At 37.3% G+C, this 20,069-nt stretch overlaps 1 protein-coding gene across 3 annotated transcripts in view; it reads right to left on the reverse strand.

Annotated features, from left to right (window-relative positions):
- The window catches only part of ARID2 (AT-rich interaction domain 2), a 106,228-nt gene that overhangs the window by 2,269 nt on the left and 83,890 nt on the right, over window positions 1–20,069 (reverse strand). For all 3 annotated transcript variants that reach the window (XM_052669128.1, XM_052669130.1, XM_052669129.1), the window contains 5 exons: window positions 10,336–10,484; window positions 5,295–5,433; window positions 5,113–5,198; window positions 1,594–1,717; window positions 1,414–1,505 (listed from right to left, as the gene is read on the reverse strand). In XM_052669128.1, the coding sequence (XP_052525088.1) occupies window positions 1,414–1,505; window positions 1,594–1,717; window positions 5,113–5,198; window positions 5,295–5,433; window positions 10,336–10,484 (590 nt within the window). The remainder of the gene's footprint in view (window positions 1–1,413; window positions 1,506–1,593; window positions 1,718–5,112; window positions 5,199–5,294; window positions 5,434–10,335; window positions 10,485–20,069) is intronic.

Here is a 20,069-nt window from a genome sequence, read left to right on the forward strand (position 1 = left end):
GCAGGAATCAGCACGTAAATGAGCCTGTGCTCAGGACAAAGCACAGAACCCATGTGACTTCCAAAATAATCTTCAGCACTGTCTTTAATTCAAAAGCAGTGAACAAGGCTAAGTTTTCCAGGAAGAAGACAGAATCCTCTTTTGTTCAAAATCTACTTGCTCTTACCTCATGAAAGAAACTGAATACTCTAGCAAACAGCTCAATCCATCATGGCACAAGTTTAATGCCTACTCTTATATAAAAAAAAGGTGTAACACAGCACAGAAAAACCCTCAAAGACCTTATCAGTACATGGAACACAACTTTTGTGACAAGTATACAATATGTATTTACGTGGATCTGGTAGAGGAAAATACTCAGGAGATGCTGCCAATGGTAAAGATAATAGCAAAACTTGCTCCATATTTGAGTTAATTAATTGATTTTTTTTTGTGGTTTTTAACACTGAAAAATAAATGAATATTCAGAATTAATCATTTGTAAAGTGCTACAAAAATACTTCATGAATATTGCACTTAAATATCCAAGCTTATAAGTTTTCTGAAGTTTTTCAACACTGAAATCAGACTAATCCAGGTTACAAGGAACCCCTGAAGTTACTACACCTCCTGCTCAAAGCAGGGCCATCTCCTAAGTTGGATCACACTGCTCAAAATTATATCCAGATGGGTTTTGAATATGTAAGAGGATAGAGATTGCACAGCCTCTTTAGGGAGCTCGATGACTTCTGTCTCCTTTCCCTCATTCTTTCACCATGCTGTCCAAGAAGAATTTGATTGTGTACAGCCCTCATTTAGACAGTTAGACATAAGGAAGTGTTCTACACTGAGTACTGAGACCATTTCCTACTTAGTAAATGAAGGAAACAACAGAGACTTATGATACTAAGGATCTCCTACAAGTCAGAAGAAAGTTGAGTTATTTATTAGAATCAACCCAACTTTGAAGGGAAAACTAACAGAGAGGTAGCAATTGTGAAATGCAACTGGGTATCTTTCCACAGCATTTAAGAACTTTCAGAAAACACTGTCCACCCTTTTCCTGGGTTGAAATAAAAGGGTATGGCCAATGGGAGGTTCCTTACAGAAGAATTAATTTTCAGTCATGCAGGACTGCCTTCAGGAGAAAAAGGGACAGGCCCATAGCAAAGACTTCTCTCACTTGCATCCAAAAATTTAGCCTGTTGAACTTACCAGACACATTTCAAAAGTCTAGATTACAAAACTATCTTAGATATAGTGATGCTGAGCAGCTGTGTGGGGAGCAAAGCAGTGAGGAACTGGCAGAAAAACTGTACTGTCAGTATTCATGTTGTATTCTTAGAGGATAAGAAAATACGTCCTATCGTTTGGTACGTAACAGAACAAAACTAACACTGCTCACTGGTATTAGAGGAATCAAACAATGCTCACCTGCGACCACATTCTGAATATTTACCAATATTTTTTAATATTAAGGCAGCTGTTAATCGGATGTGTTTAGTTATTGGTCCCTCTTTTTCATCCTACAAAAGAGAAGAAATAAAAAGTAAAAGCCCCATAGGAGTAAGCACCCATTTGTATCTACTAATACTTGAGTCAAACAATACTCACTGTAAAATCTCTGAAGACAAGGTTTCTTGATCCCCTCCTTAATGCCATGAGGGCAGCACTTGGATGATTCACAATGGCCTTCTGTGCTCTGGGAGTAGCAGCTGTACTCCCTACAACGGGCTGCCTACATGAGCAAAGAATGAATTAGTAACAGTGACCTTTACACCACTTTCTAACACATTAACAACTCTGGACATTTATTTTGATAATTTTTTCAACCTATCTGAACTGAAAGATCCATTAACACACGGTGCTGCTACACAATTTGTCTTTTGTTTCCATGGAGAGAAACATTATTGCAAAGCCTTCTGAAGTGTCAGGAACATCGTTTCATGTGGGGGAAAAAGAAAAGCACTGCTCTTGAAGAGCACTCACAATTGCTCATCACCCACAATATTTGCGATGGAAAAGTACAATAAGCTGCATAATGACACGGCAACCTTCCTGAAGTGCACCTACTTGAAGAAATGTTTTGTTAGACACAATTCAATGTGAACAGTGATAATGGCTACCCAAATGTCAACTCAGATTTAGCCAGAGAATGTCCTAAAAGTACAGCTGTTTAAAACCTGACCCAGCCTATCGGGACCATTAGACACCGAGACAATACAAAACAGGAAACAGCTGTACTTAGTAGGAAGCAATACAATTTAAAACCACTTAAATTATGATCTAAGACACAAAACATTTAACTGTTAAATTCAACCAAACATCTACCTTTATTACCCTTATTACCTCTATTGCAGCTTTCGAGCTGAGATTAAGAAATTACACAGGGCATTTTATAAAGCTGGTACAAGTAACAGACACGGTGGAAGCAAATCCTTAATGTTAAATATTAACACTGAAGTCAACGCTCTTCCATGTGAGACTTTGACACAAATCATGCAACTGGTGTTAAATGTTGAAGTACAGAACATTTAAAGAGTGAGACTCTTTAAAGCATCATCTCAAAGGATGAAGCACTAACAGTGAAAAATACCACCACATTTCCATATGTTATATCATATTACTATCAATTCTTGTCCAACCTGGTTAGAAAATGTCAACATATTAGAAACATATGTTAGTGTTTGTTTGCAAAGGTAGCACAAATCAGATGTAAATGCCTCAGTTCTTAAAATGAGAATCAGTCCACAGCAATATTTAGGTATCTTCTAGCAACAAGAAGTGGAAACGGTCTGACTCCTCCCTAATACCTCAGTTCATAATTCCCATCATCCTCTCCTGATGAGAAATGACATTTTGAAAAACCTTTATGAAGGAATGAGAGAAGGAATCCTTCATAAAGGTTTTTCAGAATGTTCAATTAAGATACTGTTGGGCAATTGTATATGTTTATATGCAACTATGCAGCACAGTAATTATTGAGTTTCTTTTTTAATTTCTGGGCCACTGTTGTTCTCTTTGTATTGAGAAGAACAATGAATCATCAGCAGAGGCTTCTCCAAATGTCCCTCTCAAACATCTACCATACAATACTTTGGAAAGCTGAACTGCTATTGCCTCAAATCTAGAAATACTAAAATAGGGACAGCTGCAATAAATATGGATTACCTTTTTTTTTTTTTTTTTTTGGATAAAAAGGTGATAAAATTTTACTGGCACCTCAAGCAGGCTGACTTGTATCTGTGTGCATGGACGCATCTCTAGAGTTCTAAAATTTCTTAATTTCAACATCATTTTGATGTCAAACCATACCACTCATCCTCTGACTATAATTATCTCTTGTCCCATTCCCATGCTGCATCAAGAATATTTTGATAGCTTATAGCACCAGCTACAGTGGCAACAAGGAAAAAAAAAAAAAAAATAGCATGGTTCCAAAGAGACTCAAATGTACAGCTATAGACAACATACTGATAATTGCTACTGCTACCTGACCTTCCAGACTGTAATATTCAGCTATCTCTGAAAACCAAAAGAAGAGTTAATATAACACAATTTTAAAAGTAAAGAAATAGAGAATTGAGGTATAAACCAGCTCTGTAATAAAAAGCTTAATTTTGCCTACCTGGTTCTAGCAAAAGACATCACTGCTATTTTTTTGCCCATCACAATACCACCCCTACTTGGAAGACATTGTGAATAAGAAAACAGGCCTCTGTCTGTCATGGTGTCTCTGGAACACTGTTGTTCAGCAGATTTTGCTCCCTGCACCAGTAACACTCACTCTATCTGCACTCCCTCAGATGGAGAGAGGCTAAGCAAAAGAAGTCAGCATGTGATGAGAAGGTGCATGCCTAAAAGCTGATGGCTAAAACACAGCTCCTCTCAGTACCATTTCTCTAGGACGTTTCAGCTCCATACAATATTCTGTTTTTTTCTAACCTCTGCCTATTCTACTCTAAAGAAACTTGCAAAGACAGAGCCTACTGCATGTTATCTGTGTGACTGAACACCTATGGAATGGCAGAGCTGAAATCACACCATGCTTGCAGATTGCCTCAGCCTGATGCTTCCTACTTGCCAAGTATTTAAGACCTTAAATTTTACCATCTCTTCATTTTGTGGTTTTCAGAGGTCAGAATGCCACTTAGTTTCATGAAATAAGGCACTGTAAGGCAATCACGTTCATGTTTTAAGAATGTTGGGGATCTTTTAGTCTTTTTGATTAAAAAAACCAAAACAACTTTTCACAGCTTCCATTCTCAATTTTCTCTCACTGCTGCCTCCCGCAGCACGGTAGCAATTTAACTAGCCACACAACGGATAGCAAAAGTCTGCCTGGGGACATGTAAATCACACCTCTGGCTTGCAATAAAGAGATTCCAGTTAGTTACTAACAAAACCCTCATCTTAACACAGGCATACAAGTAACTGAACCCTGAATAACTCCAACAGTAACTCAAGCCCATTGTAACAGGTTTGCACGTCATTTTCGGATCACTGAAATAATGCTGGGAAAGAGGAGACACAAACCTGATTCCAGATAGAAGCACAAAATATGAAGATTTAGAGGTTTTGATATTTATCTTTATGATTTATTTTAAAGGAAGTTTATTATAAAAGTAGCTGACCACAAAACTAGAAGGAACACAGCAAGTCAGAGGCACGTGGTTTAGTGATGATGGTTGGACCAGATGACCTGAGATCTTAAAGATTTGACGATTCCAAGTGACAAGACAATCCAACTCAGCTGTATGAAAGAGCTGATTTGTACCCAAGTAACTTTCCATTTGCATTACAAGCACTTATCTGTTACAGTAGAAGTTATAAAACATTATTCAGTTGAGTATTTTAAGAATAATGTTTATCATAGAACACTGGCAAACATACCTTCAAGAACTACCTGCTCTCTTAATGACAACTTAACTGTATTTCCTACATCAGAGTCTTTTCCCTCTTTTACTAGTTTGTCCTAATGCAACGGACCTCAAATTTAATAACTGTGTAATAGTCAGCTGCAGACTCCATGTACAGTTTCACCTGATAAATCAAGTTCTAAATACACAAATTCTTCCAATGATTCCCATTACTCTCATTTTCTTTACTGCTAAGAAGGCCTAAGTCTCTTACTTATTGGAAGGCTTCTGAATTCCTCCTTGCCCTGGTTCATCTTGCTTTAATCCAGCAAGCAAAGCATCTCTGGAACAATGTTTATCCTATAATGGGAAAAAAAAGAAAGGCAGTGAGAAGGTGCGTGGCAATTTCCCACAGAGCTGCTACTAGTTTTTCAAGTAGTGAAAAAAGAACTGCACCTGTAAATGGGTAATGAAGGAAAACCTCTGCCGCTGGAAAGGTTCACATCCCTCCCATAAGCACTGCCCTGGGTAGACATCTTTTCCTCCATGTTCAGTTGCTGCGTGATAGAAAACCTGTGATGGTGTTTGAAACCACCTACAGAAAGAGAAGGGAGAATTTAAAGCTTTTTTTAAATTCCGGTTAACACTACGGTGCAAATGCCACAAACACAGCCCACACTGCCTTTTATTTCCTGAAACAAAACGTGGATTAATAAGAGAAAAACTGTACACGTCTCAATGGAAAACAAGAATCATGTATGTACCAACAGTGAGCTACCAATAAATGGCATTACGATTTTCTATTTATACTGTACTAAAGAAATAACACATCTCAATTGCAACAGAACTTCTATGCAATACAAGCAAAACATAGTAATGAACTATAAGCAGTAAAAAAAATGTTGGATTTCATTCATTACTTTTCTTCTTCACTGATGGCCATACTCAGACCTTATTTGAAATATAATTGGGAAATAAAAGAATAAACATAATTCACCCTATTTGCTCTCTATAGTGAATACTTGCCAAAACTGATGGAAAATAAAGAATCAGTGTAAAATTTGTGCTTTTTAGTACATGAACTTTGAATTTCAAGAAAATAGGTAGACGACACTTCCTGATGCACACAGAAGTTGGAAGATGTCACTTACATCACCCTTTCTGACTCACTTAAACCTAAATTTTTAAATGACTTCCCCAAATCAGTTTGCTTCCCCATAGTCCTAGAGGATACGACATTAGATACTTCAGCAAATAAAGTACTTCTGCAGCAATTAAATAAGTCCTCCTAAATTTGCCCATGTATCACTCTTTGTTTTCATAATGTTCTGCTGGTGAAGGCCTGCTCAGCATAATAAGGGTTTTCTTCCATTTCAAAGTGGGAGCGAAGTTACAATTCATCTCAAAATACTGATCAATCTACCATTCCTAGAGCTGTACATGTGACCATTTGAAAATACATCAAAACAACCCATCTTTTGCTGCTTCTCAAAAATCATATGAAGATACACTATATTTCAAAAAATATTAAATGAAAACTGTGAATGACTAAAGGCTGCTCTTCTTAGCCTAGATATATCTTAGAATATAACTCATATATCAATTCAAATTGCATCCATTACTTCAAGAGACAAAAAATGGCCACATTAAACAAAAGACTTGGCCACTTACAATCCATTTTGATACAACTAACCCAGCTTGTGAATACGCTTACAGCTTGGACAGAATCGATCTGGTAATGTAGCTGCTGCCGTTGGAGTACTCATCTCCACCTTCATCCATTTGCTGGATGGAGGCACTGCCATAGCAGCCTTAGCAGAGAAAACACAATACACCCACCCCAGTAACTCCACGCGCTACTGTTTTAATTTCAAATAACAAGAAGAGTATTTAAGATGCCTGGCTGAACTCATTGGGCTGATGAGTGCTGAAAGGGAGATGGCCTCCAACCAGACTTCCAGAGAGCAGCCAAGGATGAAGCACCGTCTCACAACCCATAGCAGAGGCTTATGGACAAGTTCAGAGCACTCCTTCCATGTGCCACTACTCGACTCAGTATCATCCATTATACAACACCTGCTATCAGTATGAAGTCCTAAGCAACAAAATACCAATACCTGAAGCTCACAACAGTGTCAAAAGGCTAGCAGAGACAAATCTTAGTTATAAACTGAATCCTATTGCAATAACCACCTCGTAGCTGGAAGGCTGGAACTACGGCATCCTTAAGGGCTCTTCTAACACAAAGAATCCTACGAAAAATCTCTGGCACAGATAAAACAAATTTCATGGCATAGGTCAAATCCAAAATGTTGTTTAAAACATTTTGTTCAGCAAAGCACTATTTTTCTTAAAGCTCTGCCATTTTAACCAAGTTGGTTCATTCATTATATCATAAATACCTTCGATGCTGTACTTGAAACACTAATCTGAGATGATTCTGATTTACCACAACTTTGCAAGGAGAAACTGTTTTTCAAATGAACAAGATTCCATTCAGTAACTAAGGCAGAACTGTCAGAATTTACAGTATTAGTCTGTAAAACTTGAAATTTATTCAGAAAAAAACATATTTATTCATAAGCATTAAAGCAACATTTAACAATACTAATAAAATAAAATTTAAGTACTGAGAATATGGTCAGTTGAACCTAAACTCTTAGTTGCCACTTAATTCCTCCATCACTCTGTTCTGCTGCTGAACAGAACATTAAACTAATAGCTGACCTGACAGGCAGTGGAGACTCAACAGCATTTCCAATTTATGTTTTAAAATGCAAAGCAATTCAAGAGCAGACAACTCCTGCCTACTTGTGCAACAAAATAACAGCTTTTAAATTAACCTTAGAAATTAGCAATACTTGCAGACAGCTGAACTTTAAAGCAAAACACCTACTTACTCTATTACATCTTTAATGCAAGGCACTAAGGACACCTTTCAGTGTTTTACTCCCTGTTCAGATACTTAACCAGAATTTATGTGAGTGGCCTATCTTTAACAGTACAGTTGGGCCTGATTTCATGGTCCTCAGACACCACAGGTACTGAATAAAGAACATGCCATGGACACGTTTCACATCACTGTACTAACTGCAGGATGAAGTATCAATACCTGGTATAATGCTTCCACAGTAAACTATTAAAAAAACCCAACATCCCTCCTCCCACCTTCAGAATCTCGCTGGTCACAGCACCAGTAACTCAGTAGGTAAAGAAGAGCACACAATTTTATATATTCCTAATCATTCCGATTGCCAGTAAAATATTTTGTAAGGACTCCAAGGCCTCCTGCAATGCATCCTGGAGGAAAAATTAAACACTAATGCTTTGTGAGAATAAAACTAAAGAACACGTTCATCTAGATAACTAATCTGCTAATCAGCTTCATCTGCTGCCATACCTTTGTGATTAGTTGTGAATACCACAAAGGAAGCACTGCTCTATCACTGCCTTATGCTAAACCTAACTGCTTAGTGTCTAATGACTAAGCAAACATGGCTGAAACCAAGTATCAGATGTAAAATTAATGAAGTAGACTAATAAGCTACTGAAAAGAAGCTTCTTGTTTCTTGCTAAAACAACTCTGCAAGAACAGCCAAGACTGACTGTTTTTCACAGTAATTCTTAGTAATAGGTGGTAAGTCTGGATTTTTATGTGTTTAGTAGAAAGAGGAAGCCACCAGGAGAGATGATGTTCTTTGTCTTTCATCAAGCTGGTGACAGAGTATGCATAAACAATATAAGCAGTGATGAAAATGCTAACTTAACATTTTGATTCTTTCTTCACCACAAAGAATGATGAGAGTAACATTCAGTAGAAACTGATTTTAGGCTGGAGTTAAAATAAATGTTTTTAAAATCATCACCAGCCATTAGAACAAGAACTGTGTGTTAGAAAGACTACACTGTAACAATGCAAAATCTCTGAAGGCTTTTAAAAGCAACAAAACTTAATGATGAACAAAACCCAGTATAATGACAGGAGAAACTAAAAATACAGAAATAGTACAGTATCTTTGACATAGAACATGTAGATCAACTTAAAAAAACACAGGGCACACCCACTGACTACAGGAAAATTTACTGGAATGACAGCTTAAGACAGACTTGTAAAAATACTGATAATGTAAGGTAATCATAATTGTACTGCTTTCTCTTCTGCCCCAAGGTTTGTCTGCATATAAGCACACCTTAGTTCACATGGACATCAATCTGTTCCATGGTTAGATGCCACCTCAATTCTACATAACTTATCCTACATAACTGAAGACATAGAAGAAAGCTGCTGACAGACTTATGCTTCAAAACGTTAGTCCAGGCTTCTGTTATCTAGCAGATAGCTACAGCAACATCCAGAATCTTATCTAAAACATGTACATTTTGACACTGACTTAATGATCCTTGTATTGTTTATAAGGAATGTAAGAAAGAGAATCTAGTGTTTCAGAGGTTCTATAAATCGTCCCTCAGTATTCCTCAGTTTATCAGTTCTTTCAAATGCCTCATTTTGCCCAGCAGTTCAAACAATTCTAACTTTCCCATTATTTTGTTCCTACTTTCTGAACACCTGTGCAACATCTTTCTGCCGAATGAGGCCGGCTGTGTGCTCCTTTATCTTGTCCAACAACTACAATTAAGTGTCTCAACCTTTTTCGTGCCCATCCTAAACTCACGTAATATCTCTGCTTTCCAAGTGGCCATTTGACAGCTACCTTTGTCTCACCAGTCTGTACCCTTCTCTGAAAACTCATCACATTCACAAACCTATTTTATTTAAAAAAAAATTAGTGTCAAGATAAACATATAGATAAAAGGAGAGTATTATGTGCTTTCATGAACCTACATCCAAAAATCTGCTAGCTCACCTCCCTTTATCATTATTATTATTTTATTTTATTTTTAAGGACAAAACCAACAAATCCAAGAATTCTAATCATTGCTATCAAGTCCTAGGGCTAAGTTCCATTTTACTTCCTTTTGTAACAAGGGAGTCTTGTGACATACAAATGGTTCCATAATTACTATAATTAATCATAATCTAAATAAAACTTTGACCAGGACAGAGAAGTACAATATGCCACTCTGGCAAAACTGGAAATGCAAGGAAGATACTAAAAGCTGTACATGTAAGAAAATGACTCAACAGTTCTAACTAGAGTGCAGCAACTATTTCTATAATTGTAATACAGAGAACAAGCTTTAGAACTGGATTTTTTTTCTTAAATACATGAATATAATTTTCTGCTGAAAAATAAAATTAGAAGAAAGCCATCTAGTATATGTTTTCTGTTTTGGAGTATAATTGAGAGCAGCTAAATGTCTTGCTTTCTCCCACCTCTGCTTCCTCAACACTTTTCACTTTTTCTTTTCCCTATTAAAAAAGTATAAGGTATCTTAAGGAAGCAGAACGGATAGAACTTGTAAAATCTCTTTTTACATACAAGCACTTGCTACTTATCACTAAAAGGTAGTTAAGTAGAGGAGCTTTTGACTTTACTTTTTACAAGATTGCCATAGACACATGAAGTTCTGTCCAGGTTTCTTCATTTGCTCTGCATGCTGACTTGCTGCAGTGTATGAAGGTGGCTGCAAATTGAGCTGCTGGCCCTGTACTTGCACTGTTGGTATCGACGTTGCAGGTGTGCTCTGTAGAAAAGGTTAAAGCACAGTTTTAAACATGGCACTTAACAGGATATAAAAAACAGTTCACTGTTTGTTCAAAGATATTTTGCTTTACATTTCAATCAACCAACAAATGTTCACATTTTAACACTTTCATCTCAAAATAAGCATTAAGAGACATAACAACCAGGGACACGTACAGCTCTTATAGTGCATCATTTAGGCCTAAGTTTCTGATATTCAAAATTCTTACGTTGAAATTCAAACACAGAATTAAGAATCCAAAGGTACTTCTAAAGGGTATTAGTGGAACAAAGGTTATTGCTATTTTATATAAAGCTTTTACTTAAAGCAAAAGGAAAATGGCAAACTGAAAGATGTGCAATATCAGCATAGGGATTAGTTTTCTTCCCCATTCAAATGCAGGAGAAAATATTACTAAAAAGTAAAATGACCAACAATATATCTAAAACTGCCTTATTTTCTTTGATAAAATGGTTTTATATGCTGCTTCTGTGGCATTCTTCTACTGTCTCATTAGTACACAACAGTCTGTGTTACAGAGCACACTAAAAAACTTAAATTGAACAATGGTGAATGAACAGCACCAAAGAGCAGCAGGCTCAACCCACGACATTCATTCTCCATAAAACTTTGCAACGATGTAATTCTTTAAGCTCTTGCAAAACCACACTGTACATTCATACAAGACACCAGAACATGTGGACGTGCTTTATAGCTTGTGTACAGAGAAGTGCAAACATCTCAAACTGGAAAAAGATGTTTCCCTTTATCTCTTACAACATTAAAAGAATCTTATCTTAATACTGGATAAAAATTATCCAGTCAACTACAAAGTTCCAAATAAGGCAATATACAGGCAAATACTTCTTTTTTTTTACTTTTTTTTTTTTTTTTTCCCTCTCCTCTGAATAGTAAAAATAATGGCTGCTGATTACCCAATTTTGAAACACTGGTTATTTTAAAATATTGTTTCTCTTCTTTTTTCCTAGCAGGCTGTGGCTGGCCAGACATTTATGAGAATAATGACAGTAAAAACATAAAGCTTCTACATCTTATCTAGACCTAACATTCTCTTATTCTCTACTGTTCCAAAGGGAATGCAACATTACAAAACCAAAGGAAACAGCTTTCAAATTTACTTTCAAATGGTGTACACAAGACCTTGCTGATACCAATATAGCTCTGATACTGAATAGCTTTAGATTTTAACTGCAAAGAAAGAAACAGTTAAGGGCAACTTCTAACACTTCATTTGCACAGTGGTCTTAAGTTTCCTTCCTGCTGCTCTCTTTTGGCAGTGCAGACAACCATGTCACAAAGTAAGGAGTTCATTACAGATTGTACAGCACTAGTGATGAAGAAGTCAGATAACAAAACTAATCAAAACCAAGCTAATCCCACATCCAAGCCTAAATCCTGGTAAAAACATGACAGTGCTCAGCAAAAAGTCCAGAACACGTGACTATTACATGATGCACATGACCTGCTGGTATGAAAAGCTGTAAGAAAGGACCCTGGAGTCCATTAATCATAAATGAAAATATTTTTGAACTCTGAATTATTTTCACCTAAAGTTCTGTAATCAATTCAGCAGATTGGGTAATTGATTTTCACAATGTATCTTTTATCATAGGTAGCCACCAGCAGATCCTTTTAAGATCAATCTCCCTTTAGTCAAGCATTTTTAAAATGAAGCTGAAAGCAAAATGATCCAGAGTCAGCAATACAGCTTGTTTTGCAAGCTTCATTTAGCATCCTTACAGCAATACATAATCATGGTCTTTGTACAACTTTTTATCCCTGCAGAACTTCTGTCTCATTTAATGAATGAGAGAGAGTGACATTACTGAATGAATTCAGGATTTCATTTAATTCTCATCATTCAATGTGTGGTTTATGTATTATTTACCCCATTCTAAGCAAACCCTATAATTAATCCAGAATTATGAATTTTCTCAAGAGTTTTCCTGGCAAGCTCTCCTAGTGATATTCTAAGGTTTTAAACATTATTTTTAATGAGACAGTATCATTTTAAATAAGGAGAACTGACATACAGAACACAACATGTTAAATAGCAAAAATGAAAGAGTTCAGAAAAGGAAACGGTTTTCAAAACAAAAATCAAAACTGATTGCAATTTTTTTCTACTCTGGATTCCTGTGAGAAAAAAATATGAAGTTGGTAAACTGAAATTTGTACAATAATTGTTGTTCAGGAATCTCTTATTGCTGCAGTACTATGAAGTCAGGTAGCTTCATCCAAACTTGTAGCATTGGATGCTTACAATGCCCAGGTATTTTTAAGTCAAATTTACTGCCCATCTATCATCTGCACCGATCACAGTAAATTTAAACAAATGAGAGGAAGTCACATTTGTCTTCCTAGGTCTTACTTTTGAAGCACAAAGTCTACATTTGAATATCTTACAGCTTTCCTTTCTTTGTTCCAGAGATCAGAAGTAACATTAGGTGTATATTTTCTGGAATGTAAACTCCTTCATTTCAAAACTACAGCAGAAATACTTGCAATGAATTATCTGTTATATCACTGATGTGCAATGACTATGCAACGTTAGTTGTGATGTTAAAGAAATAAATATGACTGACATTTCATTTCCTGGAATGAATCCTTTGTGGGAGAAGTACCACTGAAAGAAATCTCCTCATGTGATCAGAAATTACACAAAATTTCCTCCACTAGCAGAAAACATTTAGTAATTCCAGGCTCCTTTAGTAATCAAATGCCCAGTAGCCTAACACACCTGAAAGAGTTTTAAAGCATCTTTATATATTTAGGTTAGCTCTCTTCATTATTATTGTTTGCAGTTGACACTACTCAGCACTTTTGCAAATCAGATCTCACTGGACCCCTGCCCTGAAAAGGTACCTCTAACATCAGCATCAGCATCCCATCTTTTTTTTTCTGAAATACATAATCTAATTATAAAATCTCCTTCCAAGTTCACTGAGTGCCATTTTAAGGACTTACGAGTGCCCATATAGGACATAAATATACACATTTTTGAGAAACTAAGCACTAACTGCAGTAGGGCAGCTACATACATAATGCTTATATTACCTATACACACATAAAGAATGCATTTGTATTTACTGAGTTCCTGTCTCAAAGGATCTGAGCTATTCTGCAAAAATTTGCTGTAAATTACAAGTTCCACACAAACTGACCTCCAAACTGCACCTGACATGTTTCTGGCTACCCTAAGAACATAGCATATGGTGTTAAAGGTGTTAGAACACTGAACAAATAAATGACTTCAGCATAAAAGACAACCAGACACAGGGCAGCCTCAAGAGCTTCTTAAGGAGAGGCACAGAACTAACATTCTGACAACTGATTCCATCTTTAATTGCAGCTTCCGATGGCAACCCCTACCCAAGTATAGTCTAAATTCCTTTAAACACTTTATGGGAACTTTCCTGTATGTCCTGTTGTTGATCGCTAGGGTCTCCACAGCAAGATGTCAACTCAAGGCATGTCTCTCAGCCTGCAGCACAGGCTGCAGGTGCAAAAGCATGAGTTTTTATGATAAAAGTTAGGATTTCTGTAACTTTACTGCCTTCTGTGCAAAACTGAGTTACGCAGGTTGCTTGCCATCGGTAGTTTATCCCAGAGATAAAGTCTGCTTGCCTACATATACAAGTAATTTCAAAAGTAATGCCTCCTATTTAATTCCATGGAAACTACAACAGCTACAAAGAGCACAATAACAATATTTGAAAGAGCAAATTCCCAGCTACTAAACACACCACAACTGCACCAACATTAGCTACACATTTTTGCCAGCGATGAACAAGAGCCTGCACGCATCACGCGCATGCACCAGCAGAGGTGCCCCACTGCCACTGTTGCCACTGCTGAAACACACCACCCACCTCCTCACCATGCTCACATCCACGGCTTGGTCTCCTGAAACGTTCACCAAGTGTGGATGAATGTCAGTGGGTGCAAACACGTAACCAGCTGTGACCTGTGTTAGCCTGTTTCGGTGTTGTACAGATGTAATTGTTCTGCTTTACACATCAATTTTGCTCTCACTAGTGGAGGCTACACCAGGCTTAGCCTGACTTGCTATAACTGGAACCAGATAACCTCTTCTAGAATCATTTTCCTATTACCAGAGTGTACTTTGGTTTAGAGAAGAAGGCAAGGTCCAATATGGAGACACAGTAAATGCTGAACTATGGCTAATAAGCCCAGCTGAGTTGGAGACCCTGTTAAGAGGGCTGGAGATTGGAGATGTCCTGTTAAGAACCACCAGGATCCCTGAAATGCACTCCTCATCACAGCACAGGCACAATCCCATTCTAGAAAGCAGCTATTTTCATTTTCAACCTACTGAAATTCCTGTACAGTGGAGAGCTGTGACTAAAAAATACCTTGAACTATGAATTAAAAAGAATAATATCAAGCTTTCTTTTTTTTCCTATTTACTTCATCTTTAATTAATCTTAACTTTACCTTTACCCATTATCTTTGATCTCTTCTTATCTTCAGGATAAAAAAGTTACTTCTGAGTTGACCATATTAAAGGCAGAAATGAGGTACGGCCTCACCAAGAACCTGGCACAGACTACTAAAATACAGAGGAGGATGATTAAAAAGAACAGTTTTCTCATCCTGCTCTCCAAGCCAATGAAAACAAGAATATATTGCAATGCAGATATAAGTGAATTGCGTAGCCAAGACCAACAATGCTGGCTTTATTGCTCTCAGAGCATATTACTTGACCTGCATCACTGATGTTGACTTCAGAGGCAGCTGTTTGATCCCTCCTCCAATTCATTTTGAAGGAAATCCTTAGGCAGCAGTCTTTACAGAATTACAAATTTAAGCACAGTGAGAAGATATTATTTTTAGAGCCTATACTTAGGATGGGCTGTTAAAATTCCACTTACAATTGAGCACTGTATCCTACTGCAACGCTTCAAACTACCAACAGTTTTAAAAATGCATTTCACTATCTACCCTACACACTGCTGTGCATAAAATTGAAAACAATACAGATGGTCCTTCTAAGACTTTCTTCTCTTGGATATTTTTCTGTGTTGATGTGGCTTAACCACATCCTTAGGCTGCATCGGAGGAGGGGTGGCCAGCAGGGTGAGGGAGGTGTTCCACTCTGCTCTGTCCTCCTGAGGACCTATCTAGGGTACTGCGGCCAGGTCTGGGGCCTTCAACATAGGAAAGATGTTGAGCTGTTGGAGTGGGTCCAGAGGAGGGCCACAAAGATGGTGAGAGGGCTGGAATACTTCTCCTACGAAGATAAATTGAGGGAGTTGGGCTTATTTAGCTTGGAGAAGAGAGAGATCCAGGTAGACCTCACTGCAGTCTTCCAAATCCTAAAGCGGGACTACAAGAAAGCTGGAGAGAGATTTTAAGAAGGGCAAGTAGCAACAGAAGAAAAGGTTTTAAACTAAGTGGGAAAATTTAGAGCAGATATTCAGAAGAAATTCTTTACCCAGATGCTGATGAGGCATTAGAACAGGTTAGCTGTGGATGCCTAATCTGTGGAGGAACATTCAATGACAGATTGGATGGGTCCCTTCCAGCCCAGATCATGCTATCATTACTAAAAACTTTATGTTTCACATCTTTAAGACAATGAATGTACATTAAAAGGCAACCCATAAGCTGAAATGAATATAGCATGATTTGAGTGTGAAGGTGGGATCAGGGGGAAGGGTAGGCACTGAAGCAAATGTTCTCTCCTTGTCAGGTTGCTAAGCTTTAAGTCTGCAACAGTGCGCTTCACAAGCAAAGAGCAATAAAAGCACAGACAATCTGAATTTCAGTACTTCCAGCTGAGAAACTCATTTGCTCTGTGACTAAGAATGAATTACATCTCCTGTGGCTACACACCTGCTTTCTGGTGCACAGTAATCCTCAGCATCCAAAACAATGGAGAGCAGGAGCAAACAGTTAAGGAGATGCTTACACAGTTTTGGCCACCTAAATTTCCACACAAGCATGCTCCATGTGGGAAGCCTTAGGAGAAGTGGGAGTGCGTTACGAGGGGCTAACAGTGATGAGCAGGAAAGTAAGTGATTATTTTAAAAGAGAGATGAGGCAATTTAGGAGGACTGCTCCAAAAGTAATGCCTCTTGTTTTATAACGTTAGTCAGAGGTGGATGTCAGTGGTATGGCAGTAGAGATTGAACTTTCCCACTAATATTGTGTTGCATTTTGTTGCCGTGTGACAGATGGCAGCAGAGGGCATTCTGACAAAATAGCAACTGACATGAGTGTGTATGAAGCAGAGGTGTCACTGAAATCCTCCATGCAGAAAAAACTGCACCCACTGACATTCATCAAAGCTTGCTGACCTTATATGGAGACCAAACAGTGGACAGCAGCTCAGTGAGGCGGTGGGTGGTGAGTTTCAGCAGTAGCAACAGCAATGTGAAAGACAAGTCATGTTTGGGATGGCCATGCAGGTGTTTGGTGTTTTTAATTTTTTTTTAACAAGTGCAACACGTAGGCTCTTGCTCATCTCTGGTGAAATAAACAGCTAACAGCAGTGTCTACACTGAAGAAGAGTGTTTTGCAGTTGAGAATTTGCTCTATCAAACAGTGTTAATGTGCTCTTTATATCTGTGGTAGTTTCCATGGAAATTAATAGGAGGTTCTACTTTCAGACCGATCTATGTAAATTTGATTTGCTCACTTTCACCTGGTGGAATATCAGAGTGCTTCTTCAAAACATAAACCTACTGGGACAAACTAACATGGTTATATTCAACAGATGTTTTGGAAGAATTTTGAGCAAGAAAAAAATTGGAAAAAAATAAGTAAACAGACAGGTAATTACTCATTTCTTTTTCCTTTTCCTCCATCAGTCCAGCACAATACCTCAGGAAAGCCATAGTCCAGGAACAGAGTACCAGAAATAAAAGAAAAGAAAGCCAATGAAGTAAGTGCCAACTCTGCTGTCTCTCAAGACTACACTTTCAAGGGCTTACAAAGTACAGATATAAGAAAAAAAAACCAACAATGCATGTTCCTCTTCTGAGATAACCCATATACACATAGGTCAACAGTTGTATAAGAATACAAAAAACATATCTCTTAAGACAGTATTGAAGTAGTTATCTTTCAGTGAGTTCTGCTCACATGTACAATTCACACTCAAACAATCACAGATGGTTTTATACCTGGAAGATACCTGTACTTGTCCAACTGGATTTAGGTAGCAATACATAGTCTTTCTCATAAATACAAAGTTCATAATTTTCATTATTGTGGCAAGCCATTTATTTTTCCCTCAAGGGTACAGAGGCAGCCAATTTTGTACTGCTTTTCATATTGCAAAACCAACCTTCTCTTAACTTTTATGTTCCCTTGAGAGTTATTTTGCTCTTTTCCTCGCCTCCACTTTGCTGTTTCCCTTTCTTTTTGTTTGCCTCATCTTTTCTTTGGTTCAAGCCTTGTCCTTTTCCTCTCTCTGCAGTTTATGACAACTCTCCTGCTGCATAACCAAACTCGCCTCTATTTGCTATCTTTGGCATCTTCTTTTCCACTCTTCCTGCTGTGGTCTAATTTTATTACAAATTTTCTTCTATTTCTTTCTTACTTCTCTGAAACACACACTCTAGTTTAAAATAAAATTTATAGATAACTAGAAGGAAAATAAAGATAGCAAGAAGGAAATAATGTACAAACAGCTTCAGCAGCTATATAATTTTGCCCTGGCTAATATCCCTTTATTTCCTGTCCCTCACCATTTCTCTTCAATGAAGTGTGTTTATACTAAATTTCACACTGTCTGTAGAAGTCGCCTGTTCTCTTATTTCCGCTGCAAGATACAGAACATACAGGAGGTACCACAGAGAAGATAAAACAATACAGATGTTCAACTGAAAACAGTGCTCCTTAGCTGCTGCCTTTCAAAAACTTAGAGACAAGGAAGCTGCTTATCATACAAGGAAGACTCCCAAAATAGGAGAGAGAAAATCATTTCCTATGATTACAGAGGACCTAGACCTAACAGTCATCAGTGAAACTCACACTGAGCTCATAAGAATTATGCTCTGTAGTACTTCTGGATGTCCTGAGTGCACTCCTAAAAGCAGATTCAATATTGGTAACCCTTCACGTCTGCTTTTCCAACAGAACAATGGCTATGCAGCAGCTTCGGGGCGGTGGGGGAAGGAGCTACACAGGATGACTTCAGTACCATTTATAATTCAACACAATTTTGAAATGAAGTCTTCTTTTGTGATTTTGAAGAAAGCAAGGGCAAGCTAAATTCCATGGAGACAGACATTAAGCAGACTTGCACTGAATGGCAGAAGGCACTGGCAACATCTCTGTTTGCATAGGCAATATAAAAAAAAACCCATAAACATGTACAAAATATTAAGGAAAGTGTACAAGAAGTTATATGCCATCTTTAAGAAAGTATAATCACACAAAACACTCCTTCATAATAGAACAGGTAATCTAATATAAATGAAGTTGCTAGCTGTACTACTGCTCTCCTCAAGAAATGGAATTTTAGCAGTTTAGTAGGCATCAGAGACCCAAAAGCAAACTCGACAGCTACATGTCCAGAAAAAAAATAACCGCAGGCAACAGTTATCCCAGCCCAAAGACACGGTCACTGCATTTTCTACTTCAGCCAAATCCTTAGTGAAGCTATTAAAGACAATCAAACTGTGCAACTGCTAAAAACATTCACTGCAAAAAGCAAGACATACAGCTAATGTGTCCACACTGCCGAAAACGTGCTATTTATCTTGTGCACTGTCCCTGTGCTGCCAAGATACACTTTCATTTTGGTCTAATTATTTCCAGTAAGAACAAAGATAAATAAAGTATCAGAAGAACTACAGATCTCTCTGTCATAAATGCACATGCAAATATTTAGGTTTTAAAGACATTCTGAAAATACAGCTCTATGGAATACCTTTTAAAGAAAAAGAAAACTACAATTACATGACGGAAACATGAAAGAGCTTTCTATAGAAACTGAACTTCACATAGATAAAGCAGTAATGCTATCATATGCTGAACTTGACTTCTAGCTCTGTTTAAGTCTGTAAGGCCTGCATTTCCTACCATTTCAAAAGCCAACCAAAATCAAAGAAATAAAAAAGGAAAATGAATAAAACAATACTGTCACATCTCTGCCAAAAAACACTAACATACACTCAGAATTTCCTCTCTCTACACTGTCAGAATTTTGTGACTGTCAAACCTAATATTCCATTCTTTTTGCTCTTATTCAGGCTAGAAAGGGTGAGGGTTTTTTGGGAGAGGGAGTTTATATCCACGTACAAAGCCAAAATAAAATCTTGAGACTGGAGCAATCTCAAGCACGATTACTCACAGTTTTAAATACTCATGAAACTGCTGAACATACCTCATTTCTTATAAAGTCTTAGGAAGAAACTATTTTAAAATGTTTTTCTAAAAAAGTTCAAGATAAAACAGCATATAAAAAAAAAACACATTACTAATTGTATCAATAAAATAAACATTACAAATATTTTGTCATGAACAAACATAAACACATATTCTGACACACTTAGAAAGCAATACTTTATCCTGGCTGTAGTGAATTGA

The sequence above is a fragment of the Tympanuchus pallidicinctus genome, unplaced genomic scaffold (genome assembly GCF_026119805.1).
Source record: "Tympanuchus pallidicinctus isolate F22 unplaced genomic scaffold, pur_lepc_1.0 scaffold8, whole genome shotgun sequence".
In the NCBI taxonomy this organism is placed as follows: Eukaryota; Metazoa; Chordata; class Aves; order Galliformes; family Phasianidae; genus Tympanuchus; species Tympanuchus pallidicinctus.